The sequence below is a fragment of the Erythrolamprus reginae genome, chromosome 6 (assembly GCF_031021105.1).
Source record: "Erythrolamprus reginae isolate rEryReg1 chromosome 6, rEryReg1.hap1, whole genome shotgun sequence".
NCBI lineage: Eukaryota > Metazoa > Chordata > Lepidosauria > Squamata > Dipsadidae > Erythrolamprus > Erythrolamprus reginae.
The window spans coordinates 25,103,871-25,128,418 of record NC_091955.1 but is presented as its reverse complement, the minus strand read 5'-3'; the positions used below and the strand labels follow the sequence as shown (position 1 = coordinate 25,128,418).

The window sequence follows — 24,548 nt, the reverse complement described above, 5'->3', positions numbered from 1 at the left end:
AATATGACAAGTAGTGTTGGGCGAACCCAATGAAGTTCGGGTTCGGCGAACTTACCTGGACTTTGCCGTAAAGTTTGGGTGAGTTTGCCGAACCCGAACCCGAACAGCAGCAGTGCTGCTGCGGCATCCTTTTCCGGAATTCCCCACCTCCTTTTGCTTCCTTTTATTTTTACGGAAAAGGATGCTGCAGCGGCGCTGCAAGCAAAAGGAGGTGGGGAATCCCACAATGGGATTCTGGGGGTGGGGCTTTGACGTCATGGAGACTCCTTCCTTCCCGTTTCAGCCAATCAGGAAGGAATCTCCATGACGTCAAAGCCCCGCCCCCGGAATCCCATTGTGGGATTCCCCACCTCCTTTTGTTTGCAGCGCTGCAAGCAAAAGGAGGTGGGGAATCCCACAATGGGATTCCCCACTCTCCTCGCAGGCGGCGGCGCTTCGTGGTGTTTGAGCAAACACCAAACGCCAAACCCGAACTTTTAAAAAAGTTCAGGTTTGGGTTCGGCATACCGAACTTTGCAAGTTCTGTTCGCCCAACACTAATGACAAGCAACGGGATATACTGAAATTAACATCAATTCTTTTTAAAGTTGCTGAGCATACCGTATCTCTTGTGTATTAGCAAAGGAAGATTAAGCTTCATCTATGCAAGTTATATAAAATCATATAGGCATCCACCTTTCAAATGCATTTTAATAAGAGTGTTTTGGAGCTAGTTGGTGACGTCCTCCTTTTCTTTTCATCTCTAACAAGTCAACCTGATCAAGCTTCTTCTTCTGGCTCTTAAGAATGAAACAGAATTTTAATGTTCTCAACACAGAACTCTTTTCTTAATGCAGACAATTAACCCATTCAGCTGAGTGCCTTGATTATACTGGGGGTGGGGATAAGCAGAATTTGATTTGTTTCTTTCCTCCTAGTCACAAGGAGTAGGATTATAAATCTTAATAAGAAGTTAGGTTATCAGATCTATACTGCAAAAATTGGACGCCTACTATATGGTAGCTATTACGAACAAAGAAAATCCTCTTAACTTTTTTATTATCTAATATTGCTCTCCAAATCTAACGGTCCTATAAAAGATATTGTTCTTAGAATATATTGAACATATCCCAAATTCAGTGTGCCATCATCAATTGGTTATCCATCAAATGTTTTTTTTAAAAAAAAAAATGTTGCTCCCTAATGAATTTCAGTGGAAATCATCTATCCATTACATTTGACAAATTAATATGTGGCAAGTTTACGTTTCCATTGCTTATGCTTTATGATTTAAACAAATATATTATGAGTTCCAGGAATAACATGCCAACATGATTATTATTTTGAAGTGAGCAGATAAATTCATCCAGGAAAAATTATAAGCTTGTAAAAATTGAGAGGTTACCTTTTTTATAGTAATGGTATATGTTTATATGCACTGTTACACAGACTACAATTTCTAAAATATTTCACTGTTTATCTCCTTGACACTCTTATAAACCAATATATATGTAAAATTGACAACTGATCATCTACGATTCTATAATCAAACAAAACCAGCCTAGAACAAATATATAATCAATCAGAAATTGTCTGCACCATAAGAGTTAATTCGCCTAGCTGTATTAACTTCAGTTAAACCATTCATTATAATGACAGGTTCCTGAACAAAGTTCTCCAGGAAAAATTCTGTATCAACAGTTCCAGAATCCAAACGACTCAAGTCCAAATGTCTTTTAGAAAAGCCATTTCTTTTTCTTTTCCAAATCTACTGTACATAAGGAATAATGCAGAAAGAACAAATATACAAATCTAAATACTGTACTTTATTATCAAAATATAGGATTTTAAGCTCTCTCTAATGCATTGCTTAGAGTTTAAGTGCCAATAGCAGTGATGGCAAACCTTTTTGGCCACCAAGTGCCCAAACCAGAATGCATGTGCATGGGTGTGCACCATAGTCCCGGGAAATTGAAAACCAACTAGCCGAAAACATCCTGAAAATAGCCCAAAGAATGGCCTGTTTGGGAGCCGTTTTGGGGGCATTTTCTGGTCATTTCTGGGCCATTTTCCAGCAGTTTTTTGGACTGTTTTCCAGCACTCCACTGCCTGCAAAGATCAGCTGCCAGAAACCAGAAGAGCAGCAGGCAACAGCAGGCGTGTTCACAGAGAGGGCTCTGCATGCCACCTCTGGTCAGAGATTCGCCATCACTGCCTCTTCTTTATAAACCTTCCATTCAAGAAGTAAGGAGGGTGGTGACTAAAGCAGAGACTTTTTTTATAACAAGTCTCTTATTTGATTTCAAATTCATTTCCTTAAGAACGCTGCTTGTTTTATTTTTAGACATTTTCATTTTTAGACATTTTAAGACTTTACTTTCCCAGGTTTTAAGTAAGTTTAGATCAGCCAAATCAACCTGGTGACCCAAGGGGTGACTGATGTTACAGCCACATCACCCTCACATCTGGTGTTGATATATTCCTTGCTATGATATCATGCAGCTAGAGCGATAATACCTGCCTCTGTTTCTAAAAATAGAAAATGAAGATGCACTTACCTTAAAAAGTCTTAAAATGTTAGCCACCATGATGGACACAGAACTCGCCGCTGCACCTATTACTCCGGTTATCTTGTCTGGCTTGGTAAAAATAGGAGGATCTCCATTAGCACATTTCACATCAGATCCATCTTTTTCTATCAAAGCTTGCACAAAAGTTAATGACTGCTCCAGAGCATAAGTGTCTCTGGAACATGTGTCTAGAATCCGAACACCCAATGTGACATTGGCAAGAAGGTCAGGGTCCTTATTGATCTGATCAATTGCATATAGCATTGCTTCAAGGCGATGGATTCCCTTTTCTTTCTTGAGTTCACCGCAAGGTACTCCTCTGTCTCCCTTGGCATGGACAGGAAACAGTCCTCCCAAGATCACATCTCCGTCGAGTCGAATGGAATGGGCATATTCCTGGCCATAAGTTCCTCGTATCATAGGAATTATCCAACAGAATCTGGCCGCAAGCAGGAAAAAATGATGGCAAGATGCTAGGAGCTTGTCCTTGTATACCATTTTTTCTGAAGATGGTGTTGCAATCCAAGATCCAGATTTTCTCCTTGCTACAGGAAGTAGTGGATATTTTGAAACTATCTCCTCTAAAGGCTATCATCAGTACACGGTGATTCAGAATATAGGACCCTTGTAGTAGCTAGAAAAGAGGAGCTGTTGGTTGTTATTTTTAATAAATATCTTTAAGGAGTTTCTGACATAAAGAATCCATTTCAGTTAAGTGTGCCAATTGCCTTGCTCGCTTTTCAAGTGTTTTCGATGACTACAGATTAATATTAGAGTAAGTGTTCCCGGAGTCAGGAAAAGGCCACCAATTCAAATCCTTGGATGGTATCTTGTAACTGAAATTCTCCTGAAATATTAGAGAGAGAAAATGTTTAGTTAATTTATCTCGTGGTAGATGTTGCAATTTGTATTACGTCTTTATAACAGCTGATTTCTGAAATTTTAGAAACATAGAAACATAGAAGACTGACGGCAGAAAAAGACCTCATGGTCCATCTAGTCTGCCCTTATACTATTTCCTGTATTTTATCTTACAATGGATATATGTTTAGCCCAGGCATGTTTAAATTCAGTTACTGTGGATTTACCAACCATGTCTGCTGGAAGTTTGTTCCAAGGATCTACTCCTCTTTCAGTGAAATAATATTTTCTCATGTTGCTTTTGATCTTTCCCCCAACTAACTTCAGATTGTGTCCCCTTGTTCTTGTGTTCACTTTCCTATTAAAAACACTTCCCTCCTGGACCTTATTTAACCCTTTAACATATTTAAATGTTTTGATCATGTCCCCCCTTTTCCTTCTGTCCTCCAGACTATACAGATTGAGTTCATTAAGTCTTTCCTGATACGTTTTATGCTTAAGAGCTTCCACCATTCTTGTAGCCCGTCTTTGGACCCGTTCAATTTTGTCAATATCTTTTTGTAGGTGAGGTCTCCAGAACTGAACACAGTATTCCAAATGTGGTCTCACCAGCGCTCTATATAAGGGGATCACAATCTCCCTCTTCCTGCTTGTTATACCTCTAGCTATGCAGCCAAGCATCCTATTTGCTTTTCCTACTTCCCGACCACACTGCTCACCCATTTTGAGACTGTCAGAAATCACTACCCCTAAATCCTTCTCTTCTGAAGTTTTTGCTAACACAGAACTGCCAATGCAAAACTGCCAATGCAATTTTACCCTCGTTTTCTATGAAGTAAATGATTGCATTCACATATCAGTCTGAATTGGGCCTTGCAGAACCAGCTGGAAACAAGCTGGAAACAAGTCAAAGTCAGTCTTGCAAATAACAAAACAACCAAGTTTTATTGGTCCATGTGCTGGCTTGGTTCTCCTCCCGCTTTTGTTTGGTTATTTTTCATTTACACTTTTATTAAATGACAGAAGCTTTGGCAGGGCATAAGATCAAATAGGAACTAATCCAGGGCACCGTAAACAAATTTTTGGATGTCATGGTTTACTGGAGCAGCAATAATTAAGCCAAAAATTGTACATGGTTTCATATTAAATGTTTAAATAAATAATTCACTGATCTATTATAGTAACCCCATAACTTATGGCTTAGCACCATGTGTGAATTCAGGCCATCTGTCCAGTGTACCATCAAAAATCATGCTTTACTCTACAGATTTCATGCCCCAAATTCCCACACTATGTAATTCGGTTGCCAGCTTTTGCTCATTCTTGACCAGGACTCTAATACGGCATCTGTTAACTTTTAATATTGCATTTACCTACAACAGAATGATAAGAAAAGGATGAGCATTCCAAAGTCTGTGAAAATGTTTCTGACTGAAGTATCATGTGATGATAGTTAAAAATATCTCCCTAGGATTTCAGGCCAATAGATGTACTTGAAAATGAAACAGAGGTGGTGTGAAACAGAATTGTCTGTATCAAAGGAAAAAGTGACTGTATTTAGAGAACAAGGATGCACTTTGTGTTTCAGTTCATACTAATTTAAATGATGTCATCTTATAGGGAACACCAAATTCCTTATGCTAATTTTAAAAGTATTCAAACCCAACAAAATAACTTCCTTGGTACATCAAAAATATGATTGTGATGCCACTATATAGAGCCCTGGTGAGGCTACATTTGGAATACTGTGTTCAGTTCTGGAGACCTCACCTACAAAAAGATATTGACAAAATTGAACGGGTCCAAAGACAGGCTACAAGAATGGTGGAAGGTCTTAAGCATAAAACGTATCAGGAAAGACTTAATGAACTCAATCTGTATAGTCTGTAGGACAGAAGGAAAAGGGGGGGACATGATCAAAACATTTAAATATGTCAAAGGGTTCAGGAGGGAAGTGATTTTAATAGGAAAGTGAACACAAGAACAAGGGGACACAATCTGAACTTAGTTGGGGGAAAGATCAAAAGCAACATGAGAAAATATTATTTTACTGAAAGAGTAGTAGATCCTTGGAACAAACTTCCAGCAGACATGGTTGGTAAATCCACAGTCACTGAATTTAAACATGCTTGGGATAAACATATAACCATCCTAAGATAAAATACAGAAAATAATATAAGGGCAGACTAGATGGATCATGAGGTCTTTTTCTGCCGTCAGTCTTCTATGTTTCTATGATGCAGTACTATAATGTAGATTTTGTCTTACTGCACTCAGATTATTTAATAATAATAATAATAATAATAATAATAATAATAATAATAATAATAATAATAATAATTTATTAGATTTGTATGCCTCTCCGCAGACTCAGGGTGGCTCACAACAATAATAAGTACTTGCATTTGAGATAAACAATATCAATTTACAGTTGTATAACTATAAAAGCTGAATGTGACCGAATTAATAATCAAATAACTGGTCATCTATTTAATACTAGACTATTTGTAACACCTTTTATTCTTTTTTTTTCAGATAATGTAGGATTGTGCTGTTTCTTCTCTTCTCACAATGCTCAAGAGAGCCCTAGTGAAGTAATTTCCTCCTCTTCCTCTTCCTCCTCCTCCTCTTCCTCCTCCTCCTCCCCCCTCCTCCTCCCCCCCTCCTCCTCCTCCTGGAAATGCCTGCCATTTTTCTGAAGGAAGGAGGAACCAAAGGAGCCATGGACCTCAAAGGAAAAATTGCAATCCTACTCCCCATTCCAGTATGTTCCCAAACTCTATCTTACCCTATCTTACCCTCATTAACACTCCTTTATCCTTCCTTCCTTCACCAGCTACTAGTTAAGAGATTTCAAATTCAGCCTCAGTTCCAAAGCAAGCAATGTCTACTCAACTTGCCACCAGCTGCCTTTTTTTCTTTTTATTTATTTTATTTGTCAAGCATGTATAATATAACCGATATAAGCAGGGGCGGATTCCACTAACCTTTTGCTACCAGTGCACATTGCAATGTTCTGCACATGTGCGTGCATCCCGCCACACAATTCTACTTCCTCACATGTACAAAAGGACATTTCAAGACAAAACACAGCTGAGAAGCCATCCAAACCAGGGGGGGGAACCAAAAAACTACAAAAAAAGATGGACCATGCATGGACCAGGAAATATGGTACTGGAGCCATCGTGCCTAAATTGCACAATCAATGGGCTACTACCAGAGCAGAACACTGGGTCACATCAGTAAGAACCCATCCCTGAATATAAGTATAAACATGTTTATGAATACCTGAAATAGAATGGAAATACATGAAAGAAATGAGTACACAACTCCCCCACTTGCCTTGCGCCTTGCAATCTACAGGTTTCTGGGGACGATAATCAGAAGGGGCGATGGTGCTGAATCAGTCACAGGTTTCCCAAATTTCATTCCTACAGGGAAATCGGTAGCCACGAGTGTCCTAATCTGAGGACCAAGTGAGACTGGGATCCAAGAGGGCGGTCCGAGCAATTCTATAAGTCATTTCATTTGAGCTATTTTGTTCCAATAGTTATTGTCCTAAACATCCTACTTTTGCCCAATTGAAGGTTACAAATGGAGACAAGAATTTCAATAGTATTTATTTATTATTTATTTATTAATTGGATTTGTGTGCCGCCCCTCTGTGTGGACTCCGTGGAGTATATAAATTACCATATTGGGTTTTTTTAAACATATCATTTCTAATAAATAGTATCACCTAATATTCAACTGGTTTTGCACATTACTTTGCACAATAACGTAGGCTTCAGAATTTTTTGGAGGCAGAAATATATATCTGTCTTATATATTTAAATGTCAACTGAAATATGAAGATGTCAGATTGCCAGACATTGATTGCTAATAGTTGAAATAACATTTCTTCTCCCTGGACAACTACTAGAAATAATACCAAAATAAAGTCTGAAACAGAAAAATTAGTTTCTGGCAACATATATTCTCTATAGCTTTTTAGTGAATTAGGAACCCAAAAAGCAAGTTCTTTTTCAGAGAGCTGAAAGCAAGATGGGTGCATTATGCAGAGGCCATGATCCATCTTTCTTTTTCCAAACATTCCATTTGCTGTGCAAATCAGAGATTGCAGGTCACCCTTAGAAATTATGGGCATCGGTCTGAGTGCCCACGTAGGTGCCTACATCTTTTGTCAAAATCGTGAAAGCAGGGCATCACTCTGAAAGCTTGACCCTTTTTGCACAATCCGAATGCATTAGCCAAGTGCTTTTCCTCCTGGACTCTAGTGAGCCTCCTGAGCTGCCAATCTGCTTTTGTCACACTCAAGAAGCACTGTTCTAGTGGTCTAAGATTCACCATAGCCCCAAACACCCATAGAATATTTTTCAACCAGCATTACTCTGAAATCAGTGTTTCTCAACCTTAGCGATTTTAAAATGTGTGGGTTTCAACTCCCAGTCAACAAAGGAGTTGACATCAGGGGTGGGCCACTGGTGGTTCGCAGAGAACATTTAACTAAGATTGCGTGCAGTTTGGAGAACCCCCAAATCCCACCCCTGGCTGCCCCCCACTCCACCCTGCCCAGGAGTCTCCATGTAGCCCGGTTTGGATGCAAGTAAGTGCAGACATGTGCGGAGGCTTTAGGACGGTGAAAAACAGACCTATTGTAACTTTGAGAAGGCCAGAAACAGGCCCATTTCTAGCCTCCAGAGCAGGGGTCCCCAAACCTTTTACACAGGGGGCCAGTTCACTGTCCCTCGGACTGTTGGAGGGCCAGACTATAAAAAAACCTGTGAACAGATTCCTATGCACACTGCACATATCTTATTTCTTTCTCTCTCACTCACTCTTTCTCTCTCTCTCTCTTGCTTTCTTTCTCTCTCTCTCTCCCTCTTACTTTCTCTCTCTCTCCCTCTTGCTTTCTTTCTCTCTCTCTTGCTTTCTTTCTCTCTCCCTCCCTCTTGCTTTCTTTCTCTCTCTCTCTCTTGCTTTCTTTCTCTCTCTTTCTGTCTTTCTCACTCTCTCTCTTGCTATCTCTTTTCCTCCCTCCTACGCTCCCTTTCTCTCTCCCTCTCTTTCTCCCCCTTCTTTCCCTCCCTCCCTTCCCTCCCTCCTTCCTTCCTCTCCACTTCTTTCCCTCGCTCTTTTCCCCTTCTCTTTCCCTTTTCTTTCTTTCTCTCCACTTCTCTCTCTCTCTTTTCCCTCTTTCACCCTCCCTCTTCTCTCCCCACGGGGGACTCACCCGACAAGCCTTCACCCTCCAACCCCGGACTCCCATTCAATCCCCATTCAGATAATGGGAGCTAGCAACTCAAAGAGGAGGGGGAGGCGGGTGTGTGCGTGTATGTGTGTGTGTTGTGCCCAGCTTGGCTTTCAGCAAGCCTTACTTTACCTCGGTGAGATAGGATTGAGGGGGACGTTCTCACTGCTTTTCCAGTGCGGCCTTGGAAAAGATCCGGGGGCCAGATAAATGGCCTCAGCGGGCCACATGTGGCCCCCAGGCCGTAGTTTGGGGACCGCTGCTCCAGAGGGACTCCGAAGCCTGGGAAGGCCATTTTTACCCTCCCAGAGGCTTGAGGAATCCTACAGAGCCCGGGGAGGGCAAACCCCTCCCACCATGGTGGAGGAGGCCATCCCATCCTGCAACCAGGCAGAGAACACCTTGCTAAAAAATTTGAAGCCCACCCCTGGTTAACATCTATATATCTTAAAGTTGCTAAGATTGAGAGGTGAGGTATCATCAGTATGCTGCTGACACCTAGTTGTATATCTCCATTCCTAGTGAGTTAAGTGATTCTCTTGGTGTCCTTTCTCAGTGCCTGGAAGCTGCAGTGGGTCTGGGTGGGGAACAAAGGTTTAAACCAAACCTTGGTAAGACTCAGTAGCTTTGGCTTTCGGAGCCTTCTCTAGCTGGGGATTTATCATATTTGGCCCATATTTGCACCACCCCAAACAGGGGTTCTCCTGGACATGTGGCTCATGGTTGAAGAGAAATAATGTTGCAACTCCCAAAGCCCAGGGAATTTTATCTGCTGGGACCTTAAAATAAATCATTTTCCTCATAAGGTAAGTCTGGCTCTAATCCTGTTAATCTTCCAGAAGGTCCTCAAAACATGCTTTTGTCAATGAGCCTGGAGCCCCCATGATAGGTAGACTGGAGCCTGTTCCATAATAATTATTAACTGCATGTTGGCCATTTTGTTTTTTACTCAATGTTTATTTTTAATTTAAATTATGATTTTATTGGTTTTTATGTATTTTATTATGTGTTATGTCCCCAAGAGTCACTGTATGAAACAGGTAGCAATACAAATATATTAAATAAATAATTACACCAGCTGATGCTTTACTTATAAATGTTTTTTTAGATTACTTTTTAATATTAGATTTGTTACATTGTTTTTTATTGTTGTTAGCCGCCCCGAGTCTTCGGAGAGGGGCGGCATACAAATGTAAATAAACTAAACTAAACTAAACTTAGATCATCTTTTGCAAAACCTGCTTTTCTGAAAAATTGTTTTGATTGTGAAAGGTGTCCCCCTTTCACGCAAGGGGAACTACACAAATCTGAGAATAGTAAATTCTGGATCTCCATTATATTGCAGGGGGGCCTAGAAAGTCATGCTGATCCATGGTTAATTAAATTTGCAATATTGAAGAAATATTTCAAATATCATTTCCTTTGGGTGTAGCAAAGTGAATTTTATTTTAACCTATTTGTTGTTATGCCTTACTAACATCTCCCCCAGTCACATTAAAGAATGGATTTTCCCCTATGAACATTCAGTGACTAGGAAATGTGTAATTCCTCCTTCCCTAAAATATACGGTATATGGTTTGGAAGAACAAGGACTGTTTGCCATGTTTGGCATCTTTAGACAGGTAGGTGGACACAGCACTGCAAAGTTGGAGTTCTGCAGAGCCATGAAACTGCTTCAAAAGATAAGAGAGGTAAAGAATATGGCTGTGTCAAAGTGCCTTTAGTCAATACTGCTTAAGTGCAATTTTTGACAGCTGTTGATGAAACCTTCTTCATTTTCATTTAGAAGCACTTGTGCATAGGATTGGAACCTGAAATATGCTTTCTCCAAATTCAAATTAAGAAGCACCTTGCAAAGGATTTATTTCAAGAGCCTGTGGAAGTGAGAATAATTTTCCCGCAAAGCAGTATTGGAAGTGTTTTCTCTAAGTGAAAACACTTCTACATTGGTTACTATTCCTTTGGCTATTCAGGCGGAATTACCTCTCTCAAACTGCAAACTAATCCATGGCTGTTAATTATCCAGGACCCCACCAGTCAGCCCTGCTAGCACAGATAGATGAAAGGAGTGATTGCTGGATATGTAAACATAATTTGCTACATATTAAATAATCTGTGAAAACGAGTAGAGATTTGAAAGACAGCTCTGAATCTGTATCTTGCTCTAGTTTTACTTACAGAGAACTGAAAACCACTAGCCATGGAAAAATCAGATATAAAGCTTCTTGCATTTTCCGATTCTTGCTGGAAATAACGCAGAGCACCTAGCCAGCAATGACAAATGGCTAGGTTACTCTACCTGAAAATTATGGCCATGGGTTATCTAATAATCAATTTACCCCCAATAGCTCATTCAGGCATTCAGGTGGTGGGCAAGCATGCTCAATGAATGTGAATCATTGAAACATTGGTTGTAATCATACTATATTCAGATTCCAAAGATTGCCATCAGAACAAAGAGTAAAGTTTTTGTTTGTAGGTTGTATACTCAATGTAGTACTTTTATTAACGGAATTAAAGATGACATGGTCCCCCCACTCCTAGAACATTGTAAGCTATTATTAACAACAATGAATTGCATTTCACTTTGACAATGGGGACGATTAAACTCATGATGCTTGTATATATAGTGCTTTATTCTCCTTACGGGATTTTGTTATACTTTAACACTCTATAAATGTTTCTTCTGTTTGGAAGCAAAAAAGAAATCCCACAAGCATAATAAATAGTACATATACTTTTGAAGTTCATGCATCAAAGAATTGGATCATTATTCTCAAAGAGGAGACATGTGGTGCTGTTTATTCTTGTTGATAGTTACTAAAACCTGGATGGAAGAGAAACAAATGAATGGTTGGGTATTTTTAATATGTCACATTACAATGCTATGAAAATTACATTACACTGAATTACATTTTTGTTCTTTATGTCATGCAATAAGTAAAAGCTTTCATTATATTCACTGGCTCATTTAAACCACATCCTTTGTGCTCTATTGATTAATATTAAATATTATAGCAATACAAATGCAATCATGTGTGCTCCTGCAACTAACAGAGAAACAATTGCATAAACATTTGTTTTCATTGTTATCAGTGATTTTAGGCAAATAAAAGAAAGTATTGACTTGCTCAGCTACAAATCCAAATACTTCCTTTCCATATTCAGTTTTATTGTTATTTATTTTTTGTTTTTGTTTTCATAATTAGCCTTAATACCTTTTACTATAAATCTGAATTAATTCACCTGTACTTTCACATTACAGGACACTGTTTTTAAAATAAAAGTTTTAGCCAGTATTTGCATTTTTTTTTAAATGCCTCTACATTTTTAGGACTAATTACATGTAAGAGCCGGGGTGGCACAGCAGGTAGAGTACTGTACTGCAGGTCACTGAAGCTGACTGTAGATTTGTAGGTCAGCAGTTCAAATCTCATCACTGGCTCAAGGTTGACATAGCCTTCCATCCTTCTGAAGTGGGTAAAATGAGGTGGGTAAAATGAGGACCCGGATTGTGGGGCTCTGAATATGCTGGCTCTATTTTTAAAAAGTGCTATTGCTAACATGTTGTAAGCCGCCCTGAGTGTAAGGAGAAGAACGGCATAAAAATCGAATAAATAATTAAATGTTTATAAGGAAGAATATTATAGAAACATATACTATTGTTATAATGTATTTCAAAGATATTGTTCACATTCAGTAGATATTAAAAACACTATTCCTTCTAATGACTAATACATAGAATCACAAAGCTGGAAGGAGCCAACTAGACTGCCCTTGACTTCAATTGATTATTCCTGAAGTATAATCAAAAGGCCTTACTATCTCAATTGTCAATTTTTTAAAAAAGCTACAGATGAGGAAAAAAAATAAAGGGAGAAAACATATTAGAAGAAGAGGATGCAGGAGTGCAAGAAAGTCACGTATAAATAAGCATTGTCTAGTAATACTATTATTACCCTGTTTCACCCAAAATAAGATATCTCCTGATAATAATTCCAATGGGGCTTTTGAATACATGGCAATAGGGCCAAGCACTTATTTCAGGGTTCCAAAAAAATATAAGACAGGATCTTATTTTCAGGGAAACATGGTAGTACTCTCCTTATGCAGTCATACCAGTCTAGCAATTCAACTAAAATGGTCATAGAGGAAAGATGGTAGTGACTAGAGAGAGTTTGCCCGAAGTAGCTGAATCTACCAGAAGGAGGGAGGGAGATCCCACTGAGGCACCACATATATATATAGCAAAGTTTTGCCAGGAAAATATGGAAAACACAATTTCTACAATAGATCTCCAAGCTTGAAGTCAGCTGACTGGAAATGAAAGGAAGATGACATCATATAGATATATCAGTAAAGAAGGGTGAGCTAAGGGTTTTAAAGTGGAAATTAGGAGACGTGCAGATGTGCTTTTAGCTATGGGTAAGTACTTGAATCCATAATAATATTGTCCAATCACACTTGGCCGATAAAATTCTATTTTATTTTAATAGAATTGGGGAAAGTGAACAGGATTAGTGGAAGAAAAAAACTCAGGCTAGTTTGATAGCTACATCTATTTACCTATTAAATTGGAAAATTATACTGTAAAAGGGGAAATTGAAATATTTGTCACAAGGAAACAAGGACTGATAATATAATCAACAAATATACAACAAAGATTCCAGCCCCAAGTAAACTGATGAAACTTGCAACAGAGCACAACTAGAAATGGGCAGGATTTACTATATTTTCCCAAACTCATCTGTAACAAGTTTATGCTCCGCATGTAACTCCACACTGACAATGCAAATATGGAGAAGGAAAGAAGGCTAATGGGACTCATCATTATTCTTATTACAACCTCATTACTTTTTACAGAAGTCGCCAGTGTCAGCACCAGTGTACTTTATATTAATGGACTCTAAATAATGCATTGCAGCGCTAGCTTCATGCAAACAATTGGGTTCATTTTGGTGTGAGGATTGTTGGGGATTTTGTTTATACTAATTGTACTAAGATGAATACAAATAAAAGTGTTTCACAAGAGGATTTCCTAAAACTTGGTGTTTTCTATGTGGTATGATTGAATATCAGCAGTAAAGGAACCAGCTGTACTGGTTCTACTACATATATACAGCAGACAATTAGCAAAAAAAAACCTTGGAAAAGATAGTTACTGTAGATTATGATAGTTAGGTTACCCATTATCATCTTGGATAAGCAATGTTTGTTTTTTATCATACTCTATGGAAGAGAAATTTGTATTTTGAAGCAAGATAGAAAGAAAATAACATGGATAGCTAGGAAAACAAGCAAATGGATTCTAGAACTAATGAAATCTGAGTTCTCATTCAAAGTTCAAATGAGTAGGCTCAGAATCTCACTTATAATATTTCTTATTAATTTTTTTGAACACAAAAACAACAGAACAACAAAAAGAAAAGAAATCATCAAATGTGAAAAATATATATACAATTACATTTCTGTGTCTTCGTTTTCTCCATTTTTCTTTAAATTTATAGTCATTCTATTTCCTTTTTTCCATCAATCCAATTATAAAATTTACCCCACACAATATAGTATTCTTTATCCTGTTTATTCTGTGACTCTAAAGTAAGTTTACTCCATTTTGTGCCTTCCAATATTTTTCTAATTAATAAATCCTCTGATGGTACGCTTTCTTTCTTCCAGTTATGAGCAAAAACGAGTCAAGTCGCAGTTAATAAATGTATTATTAAATTATAATTAGCTTTTTCTTGTTGAGCTCTAATTATTCCCAATAAATAATCTCAGGTTTTAGTTCTAATTCATACTCTAGTATCTCATTTAATATTTTTTGAGTTATGATGCCATTTTTTTGTTTGTTTCTGGGCATGTACACCGCATATGGTAGTAAGTACCATTATTTGCATTTCCAACATTCACTTTTTAATTTTGGCCAGATTTTCGCTAGTCTTGCTGGGGCGTAATGCCACCGGTAAAACATCTTTTATAAATTCTCTCTATATGGTACTGATATTGTTAATTTGTAATTATCTTTCCAAATCTTTTCCCAATTCTCTAGTTGAATAGTATAGCCAAAGTTGGTCATCTAGACAAGAGTAAGCTTAGAGTCTCATATTTTGAGCATATTCTATGAAGGCCTCATTTTCTTTAATGCAGAGAGAGGAAGAAAGAATGAGAAGAAGGTGACCAACAGAAAGATACATAGTTTTAATGGGTGCCCTATTGGAAGACCAGAAGATTAGGCACAGATCACCATTAGTGTTGGGCGAACTGAACCTGCACAATTCAGGTCTATACCGAATTTTGCGGTATTTGGCATGCCAAACCTGAACCCGATTTTTAAAATAAATTTGTGCTCCGGTTCGGCGTTTGTGCCGAGCACCGCAAAGCACCACCGCCCGGCTGTCATCTGCTGAGAAGAGGAGGAGGAGCTGTGCGCCGCTGGCGGCGGCAGAAGGCAAACACTGTGGAGCTGTCGGCCGGTCGGGAGGTTGGGAGGGAGGCACAAAAGGAGCTGGGGAATCCCATGAAGGGATTCCGGGGGCGGAGCTTTGACGTCACGTATACCGGCAGGTTGCTAAGCATGCCAAGGTGATCACTTCCTGGATTCCGGGGGCGGCACTAGAATAATGGAGGGAGGATGGAATCCTGGAAGTGATCACCTTGACATGTTTAGTAACCTGCCGGTATATGTGACGTCAAAGCTCCGCCACCGGAATCCCATTGTTTTTTATTTTTACGGATTTTTTATTTTTATTTATTTTTATTTTTACAAAAAAGGACACCGCAGCAGCACTGCAAGCAAAGGGAGGTCCTTTCATATAAAATTTATTTTAAAAAATTACATGAAAGGACCTCTCTTTGCTTGCGGCGGCGCTGCGGCATCCTTTTTCATAAAAATAAAAATAAATAAAAATAAAAAATCCGTAAAAATAAAAAAAACGATGGGATTCCGGGGGCGGAGCTTTGACGCCACAGACTGTTCAGAGTTCGGGTTCGGGTTCAGCCGAAGTTTGTGTGAAGTTCGTCCGAACTCGCCAAACCCAAACACCATTGGGTTTGCCCATCACTAATCGCCATAATAAAGGTTTACCTAGATGGTTGCTAAGATGCCCCATAATCTACCTATGTGGTTGCTAAGATCACACAACCTGATGCCACATAATCAAAATCCCATTGTTTAACATAGGAAAGTGAAAATTGACTACTGAATTTCTTTGACACATTTGACTTGCCTGACCATCTCTAAAGCTTGCATATAAGTCATGTTTCCATTTGCACTTATTTTCACTGGTATTCCACACTGTTATAACAGAGAATCATAATGCCATTAGAAAACTGGAGAAAAGTAAAGTTTTCCACCCTTTTATCTGGCTTGATAATTTCCCCAAATCATATTTTTCCACTCTTTTATCTGGCTTGATAATTTCCCCAAATCATATTTTTGAAACACTCTGAGGAATGGCTAATCCAATGCATGCCCAGTTCCAGCTACCATCTGCCACAGAAAATTTACCTTAAAAATGCACCTCTACATTTTCTGAATGCACATAGGAGTCTTACACTGAAAAATGTCATTGTTTCCTCTCACCTGATATTATGTAAGCTGTGCTAACCCGACACAATGAATTAAAAACTAACCAACCACATTTTAATTTAGCATTTTGTGCAAATCCAGCCAGTGTAGTTAATTATGTGTCATGAAAACCCAGAATAATGGAATAAATTATCATTAGCATAAAAAAGGATAAGCGTCATCTACAAAACATTCTCTAAACTTGCATTTTTCAGGTTTGTTTCTGGTATTAAAATTTCAAACAACCAAAACTTTGTTACATAGAAAGTAAATGCTTTTGTCATTAATGTAAGTCTGCATCACATGAATTCACGTTTCATGCAGGGACATTGCTTATGCAAGCAGGGATACACGGAGTCAGATTTTACTTCCTTCATGTAGTTCTGACCTGAAGAAATATGCACAAAGATCTTCAACTCCAAGGTCATTCGCTAAAGTGGCCCTTCTGGGTTACTTATCAACTTTCTGCTGTATTGTTGAAATGATTGTGTTTCAAAGGGACTGCAATAACTGATGAGGCGGATGGGTGTTTGGGATGACAGACTTTAAGGAAATACTGTATGTATATATCAGCGGTGGGTCGCCCCCGGTTTGGACCAGTTTTTAGAATTGGTAATGGTGGCAGCAAGAGGCTCCACCCATCCATCCAGGACACTTCTGTGCATGCACAGAAGTATTGCATGCATGAACGTGCGCATGAACCAGTGGCAAAATAACCCACCACTGGTGTATATCATTTCATATGTAAAATGTTTAATTTGAGAAATGGTCTGGAGACCACGGAATGGTGGCATATAAATTAAAAAAAACATGAAATGACAACCAGCATGCACCTGACGTAATCCAAGAAACAACATGGAGCATACAGCATCATTAGAAAGCTCCCATCAGGCCTGAGATTGTGCTGTCACATTTCAGTTATAAATTATTTATTACTCCTCCCAAATTAAGTATAGAATTTGAAATAGTTGAGCTCCCAAAAGCCTCCTGCTCCCATACCAGTGCTTAAACTCCTTGAAAATGCTAAAAAATATTTCAGACATGTCATCATTTACCTAATAATGTTCTGCATAGTATTAAGTTTAAACAGTAAAAAAAATTCAGGTGACTTCAGGTGTGACTGGGTTCTTGGTGACTTCCTGATCATGTTGCCCTATTCTTGGCAACAATAGAAAAATGTTTGCCACTTTGATCTTCCTAGGTTTTTTTTAAAAAAATATATAGCTCTGGCATTTCCTAGTAATATTCTATCCAAGTACTAACCAGATACTGCTTAGCATTTTTGTGATCAGCCAAAGTCATTTAAGTGCTACCACGCACTGTGACCAAATTAAATGAAATCACATGTAGATGTTATTCTGCTTACTCGTTCTTTTTCAAAGTTTGGCTCTCCAGCAACTACTCAAAGGCCTGTTGGAACTCCTGAATCTGAAAAAATTGTTTATCTCGCTATAAACCATGATTTATGAATTACTAGATTTATACAACATGATAAACCATGTACATGGTTTAGCTAGCTGAATTTCAGGTAGAATTTTTCACATATCTGTTTGGACTCAAGATGGTACAGAGACAATTTCAGCTTTCTAGTATGCTCAGTGAACTAACCTAATTCATTTTGCTGTACGTTTTCGAAAGTAGAAACTATACATGAAAATATGCTGCATTTTACTTTGATAGGTTAAACTTCACAATGTTCCAGTGACATGATCTGGTTTTGAAAAGGCATTTGCCTTGAAGATGCTTCTTACACTTTTCATTTTCAATATTGTAAATAAAACAAAATCTCCCTTTCAGGTGAATCAGAAGATTTGTATCACAATAGACCAGAATTCCAGATATATGTCATAATCAAGTACAGTGATACCTTGTCTTACAAACTTAATTGGTTCCGGGACAAGGTTCTTAAGGTGAAAAGTTTGTAAGACGAAACAATATTTCCCATAGGAATCAATGGAAAAGCGATTAATGCGTGCAAGCCCAAAATTCACCCCTTTTGCCAGCCAAAGCACCCGTTTTTGCACTGCTGCGATTCCCCTGAGGCTCCCCTCCATGGGAAACCCCACCTCTGGACTTCCGTGTTTTTGTGATGCTACAGGGAAATCCCAGCAGGGGAACCCCAGAAGCGCAAAAATGGGTGCTTCGCTGGCAACAGAAGTCCGGAGGTGGGGTTTTCCAGGGAGCCTCAGTGAAATTGCAGCATCGCAAAAACACCAAAGTCCTCAAAACCCCACCTATGGACTTCTGTGTTTTTGCGATGCTGCGATTTCACTGAGGCTCCCCTCGCTGGGAAACCCCACCTCTGGACTTCCGTTGCCAGCGAAGCGCCCGTTTTTGCGTTGCTGTGATTCACCTGCTGGGATTCCCCTGCAGCATCACAAAAACATGGAAGTCCAAAGGTGAGGTTTCCCATGGAGGGGAGCCTCAGGGGAATCCCAGCAGCGCAAAAATGGGTGCTTCGCTGGCAACGGAAGTCCAGAGGTGGGGCATCCCAGCGGCGGCAGTGGGTTTGTAAGGTGAAAATAGTTTGTAAGAAGAGGCAAAAAAATCTTATACCCCAGGTTTGTATCTCGAAAAGTTTGTATCATGAGGCGTTTGTAAGATGAGGTATCACTGTATTGACATTCAGGCCAAAGAAGGTCATGGAATGAATATATTTCTTAGGAATTTTGTTATCTGAAAGAACATGCCCTTAGCCCAAAGCAGTTTTAATGCTTCAAAGTCCTTCTCCAACTCTTCATGCCTTTATTCTGTACAGTGATCTAGCACTACCCTGGTGCTAAATGAAAATGGAAAGGAAATACTAATTCCAAACCATTTCACGTACATCATTTTCAATTACATTTTAAAGAAATGTCAAGCCCATTCGGGCCACATGGTTCAGTGATACATTTTGATTCTCCATAGAATGCAAAATTGTGGTAATGTTCTTGATAGATAAAAACATTTGTACATTAAAATATGAATCTCCAACAGTATTTCTTTTAAAAAGGGGGAAATGCCAACCAAAAACATAAATTAAACATTTAAATTAAATGTTTTGTTTAAGAAATCTGAATCAAATATATTCTTACTTTAAAACATTTCCTTAGTTTCTGTTACAAAAAATTATAAAGGTTGAATGAAAAATATAATAAAAGACCCAATCCCAAGATTTATCCCATCATAAGTGTTTAATAAGCAAGGAAAGGAGTAAAGAACCAAACTTTACATTAACCATGATTAGAGAAAAGAAAAGCTTGGCTTACAGAAGTCTCAGTTAAGCCAAGATTCATACAAAGCATGTTTTTCTATCACAGCAAATTACAAGTAGTCTTTGATGTTAGCAACCATTTGACATTTTGACAAACACCCCAGAAGCTATTTACAATCCAGTTCTGAAATTCCAGTTGTTGCTCCACTGCAGTCACATGATTTGAGTTTTGGGTGCTCAGACACAAGCCTAGGTTTTTAGCTCATTGCTATTCGCCTTTGTCACATGAGCACAATTTAAAACTATTTGCCCCAAAATGGCATTTACTTCCAGTTTTGATAAAACCATCCCATTAACAAAACATGGATTCATTTAACAACTGCAGGATTCATTTTAAAACATCTACAATTTGATAGGATGAATGTGGATGATTGCTTTTATGAACTCAGGTTTTTAGACTATTTTTAACTTTAGATTTCTTACACGCTCTACTTTTGTATTTATCTCTGTTGTGAGCTGCCCTGAGTCTGTGGAGAAGGGCGGCATAGAAATCTAATAAATGAATGAATGAATGAATGAATGAATGAATGACACCCTCCACTACAGCCATGAATCAAGGATTACCTGCTACTGAAAGTAGTTATTGAAAAGATGAAGAGAGCACAATGATATGCATGTCACAGTTAAAATATAAAGTATACAGTGGTCCCCCGAGTTTCGCGATCTCGATCATTGCGAAACGCTATATCGCGATTTTTCAACCCGGAAGTAAAAACACCATCTGCGCATGCACGCCCTTTTTTCTATGGCCACGCATGCGTAGATGGCGCCGGGCAGATCAGCTGCTGGGCGGCTTCCCTGGGTCTTCCCCCTCTTGCTGGCGGGAGGGCGAGCGGCGGGCATCAGCGAGGAGTTTGCGTGGGCGGCGGGGAAACCCCAGCGCCGCTTCCCAGCTGAGTCCTGAAGCCAAACGCGGAAGTTCGCTTCAGGACTCAGCTGGGAAGCGGCGCGAGCAAACGGCGTGGGCGGGCGAAGGGCGGGCGCGTGGGCAGGCAGGCGGCGGACAAGCGGCGGGCGGACAAGCGGCGGGCGGACAAGCGGCGGGCGGACAAGCGGCGGGCGGACAAGCGGTGGGCACGGCAGCAGCAAGGAGTTTGCGTGGGCGGCGGGGAAACTCCAATCTTCGGCTCCTCGCTGCTGCGGCGGAAGTAAAAACACCATCTGCGCATGCGCAGATGGTGTTTTTACTTCCGCACCGCTACTTCGCGAAAAACCGATCATCGCGAGGGGTCCTGGAACGGAACCCTCGCGATAATCGGGGGACCACTGTACTACCATAAACATTCATTGCAGTTGTCTTATTGCTGTTGTTTTTCAAGCTAAGTACAATTATTGACTGCACGATGGAAGACATATTTCAAAAACAGAGTAGAGGAGAAGAAAAGGCCAGATTGAGTCTAAAAATGAAGTGCACTTAAATCTAACTGAAATGAATGTTAACATGATTTAAAATAGATTGGATTTAATTTAAAATAAATACTAATATGATTGAACCTCACACATTCAGAATTTTCCACTTTTGTCAGATGAAACATTATCACATGATAACACCTTCCTTAGTTTCCAGAAGCTATATTTAAATTCTCAGGAATTATGTATAATAATAATAATAATTATATAAATATATATATATAATTATATAAATATTATTATTATTATTATTATACAAATCTAATTAATTATTATTATTATTATTATTATTGTTATTATTGTTGTTATTATTGTTGTTGTTGTTGATATTATTGTTATTATTGTTATTATTGTTATTATTGTTATTATTATTATTATTATTATTATTATTATTATTATTATTAATTAGATTTGTATGCTGCCTCTCTCCAGGGACTCGGAGCGGCATAAGTATAGTGGGATAAGTGGGATAGGAACTCTGCTTTCCTATCCTGATCTAAATAAGAAATGCAAAAGACCATGGAGGCAGCTACTTACTATAAAGACAAGTTGAGTTAACAAGAAAACTCCCTTGCTTATTGTGCATTGATGAACTGGCACCAATGAATTATTATTGTTGTTGTTGTTGTTGTTATTATTACCATTATTATTATTATTATTATTATTATTATTATTATTATTATTATTATTATTATTTATTAGACTTGTATGCCACCCCTTTCCCGGGACCCCAGGCAAATGACATTCCAATACACATTATAGCATGATACATTCACTCAATTAATTAATTTTGTGAACATTTGAAACCTGATTCCTGAACTCTGTACAGTGGTCCCTCGATTTTCGTGGGTTCGAACCACGGTTTTTCAAAAATATTAATTAAAAAATACTTTGCTGTTTTTTTCCCTATACCACAGTTTTTCCTGCCCGATGACGTCATACGTCATCGCCAAACTTTCGTCCGCCTTTAATAAATATTTTTTTTAATAAACTTTAATAAATAAACATGGTGAGTAAAAATCTAAATGGTTGCTAAGGGAATGATAAATTGTAGTTTAGAGGTTTAAAGTGTTAAGGGAAGGCTTGTGATACTGTTCATAACCAAAAATAGTGTATTTACTTCCGCATCTCTACTTTGCGGAAAATCGACTTTCGCGGGCGGTCTCTGAACGCATCCCCTGCGAAAATCGAGGGAACACTGTATTCCAACTAAGGATCCTGGAATCTCATCGATGTAAATAGAAGTGTGAATTGGAAGGAATAGTCTATGGTGTTTGCAGCTAAATTAATTTTGTTTTTTAATCCAGCTGTAGAACGTTTGTTCACTCACATAGGCACTGTCATTATAAAATACAGCTGAAAGCACAAAAATACTTCTACAGAGAATGTATGTATTTTTTTGCAGAATGTTCATTGAGTAAGCAATTATGTAAGTGAAGAAGTCCAAAGTAGTTCTCTGTTAGACCCCATCAAACATGGAGTATCATGATTAGATTTTCTGAATGAATTACCTACTTGGAAAGATTTTTGATCTGGCTGAGGATCAGATGTATCAGTTTGTAGCAGGTGTGGGCTACTGCCCAGACCGGGGGGGGGGAACGCAGTGGGGTAGCGAAAATGGAGCTGCGTCTCAGAGCACCCAATTTGCACTGAAAGATGTTGAAAGAAAATGCAGGGCATCCTGCGTAAGACATGCCCACAGTGTGGTAATAAAAAGTTTGGTAGCCGTTCACTGGTGTAGTCACTAAGCCCCAATAAAAGACCAAGGTCTAATACTCATTGAAGTCCATGAATTCTTTTCTGGTACCAATTTGTTAGTAGATCAGATTCATTTGTATAGGTGACAATAAATAACAATAAATTCATTGTGCTTTTGAATTCTATCCTAATTTCTTGCACCTGACACTACATCCAGTGAAATTCTTAAATTTGTCTATAAGGAAATGAAAGGATATTAATCAGAATAGCAATGGTAACAATAATGGCAATCAGTGAAGGATGCAAGTAGGGACCCTAATTTTCTAAACCAAATGTGTCCTTTATGGATTTATTATCAATATTACTTAGCTTATTTATGTTTTAGTTTTGTTGTGATATTTTACTCGCTTTTTTAATAAATGCCAGGCTATACACTATGCAACAGATCCATACAACTGGATGTCTCAATGTTTTATTTTAAATTAAAAGAAGGAAATTGTTGTATTCACACAGTGCTCGTAGCTGTGTAAATTATAGTTCCAGCAGCTGCAATTATGTGACATGGTTGAGCTTGATTAGTTTTCACCTTGTTTTGCCTTTTCTAGCTTAGAATGTTGTGAAAACCCAGCCTGATTTTCTGTTTGTAGCTCAAGATTTGATATAAACCTAGAAAATGAGTAAGATCAATGACAAATTAATCTTGTTGTGTAAATACGGCCATTCTCTAAGCCTGTCCCAAGTTGTTCAAGACTCTAGATCAACAAATTATTCAGTATGAAATTAGCAGCCAATCCATTTTCTTAGGCACATGCAAAGCAGTAACAATAACAATAACACATGGACCACACTATAGTGCTTTACAGCACTCCGTGAGCAGTTTACAAAATCAGCATATTGCCCCAAACTATCTTGATCCTCATTTTATTGATCCCAGAAGGATGAAAGGCTACATCAACATTAAGTCCAATCAAACTCCGGGCTGTGGGCAGAGTTAGAGTGCAATACTACATTCTAGCCACTGCGCCACCAGGGCTCAGAGAATACACAAATATACAATTCTGTGTGCAAAGGATCTGGAGACTAAATGATATGATAAATGGTTGAGGGAATATCAAAGAGAGGAATTAGGAGGAACATGATAAATGTCTTCCATTATTTGAGGGAAAGATGGATTGACTTATTCTAAAAAGCACCAGAGGACAGGGCAAGAAGCAGTGGGTAGAAGCCATAGAAAAAGCCAGCAAATTGTAGAATTTAATTAACAATGATCATCAGAGGAAACTTGTTCCCAACCTGTTTTGTTTTGTTTTGTTTTTGCTTTGAGAAGAAATCTGTAAATCTGATTCCCACAACACATTAAACCATGAACCAACTACATTCAGTTAGTCACATTTCAGTCCAGCCTGGATTCCACCTACAGTAGTTAGTTTGGGAATGAACCAAATGTACAATAGTAGAACAAAAGGTTCACTCGAAATTATTTTGGTGGTAATATTTATTGAAAAATAAAGGGTTCTGGTTTGAGTAAAGTCGAGGAGCAAGTCACATTCGCCCAACAGACTGATATACAGGTTGATAAACAAATATGATTCCAGGAAGAAAACTGGGCAATTTTAAAACTCTGTTCCCAGAGTTCTTTCCAAAACACAACTGTACACAATCACTTCTTACCCAAATTAGGTGAGGACCAAAATGAGAGTTAATTTTCAGCTCCATATACAGTACGTTTGTATTTCATTACTTCATAAGACTGTTCTACTTCTTTGTAAGGCTGGATCATTGTTCAATTCATTTTAAATATCAGAAGAGCTTCCTGTATCTCAAGAGGTTGGTGGTGTCCAGTAGCAACCTCACCTGCCTCACAGTCACCATAAGCAATTACTGATTTATTGCTTTCTATTCTACTACATGAAGCTCCAAATCTTTACCTGAACAGAAGTTCTTTGATTAAAGAGTGCA

General features: G+C 38.5%; 1 protein-coding gene across 1 annotated transcript in view; it reads right to left on the bottom strand.

Moving 5' to 3' along the window:
• GRM8 (glutamate metabotropic receptor 8) overlaps positions 1 to 3,047 on the bottom strand; it is a 683,451-nt gene extending 680,404 nt beyond the window's left edge. Inside the window, exon 1 of the mRNA XM_070755423.1 lies at positions 2,538 to 3,047. Within this exon, the coding sequence (XP_070611524.1) occupies positions 2,538 to 3,047 (510 nt within the window). The remainder of the gene's footprint in view (positions 1 to 2,537) is intronic.
• Positions 3,048 to 24,548: the final 21,501 nt, after the last annotated feature.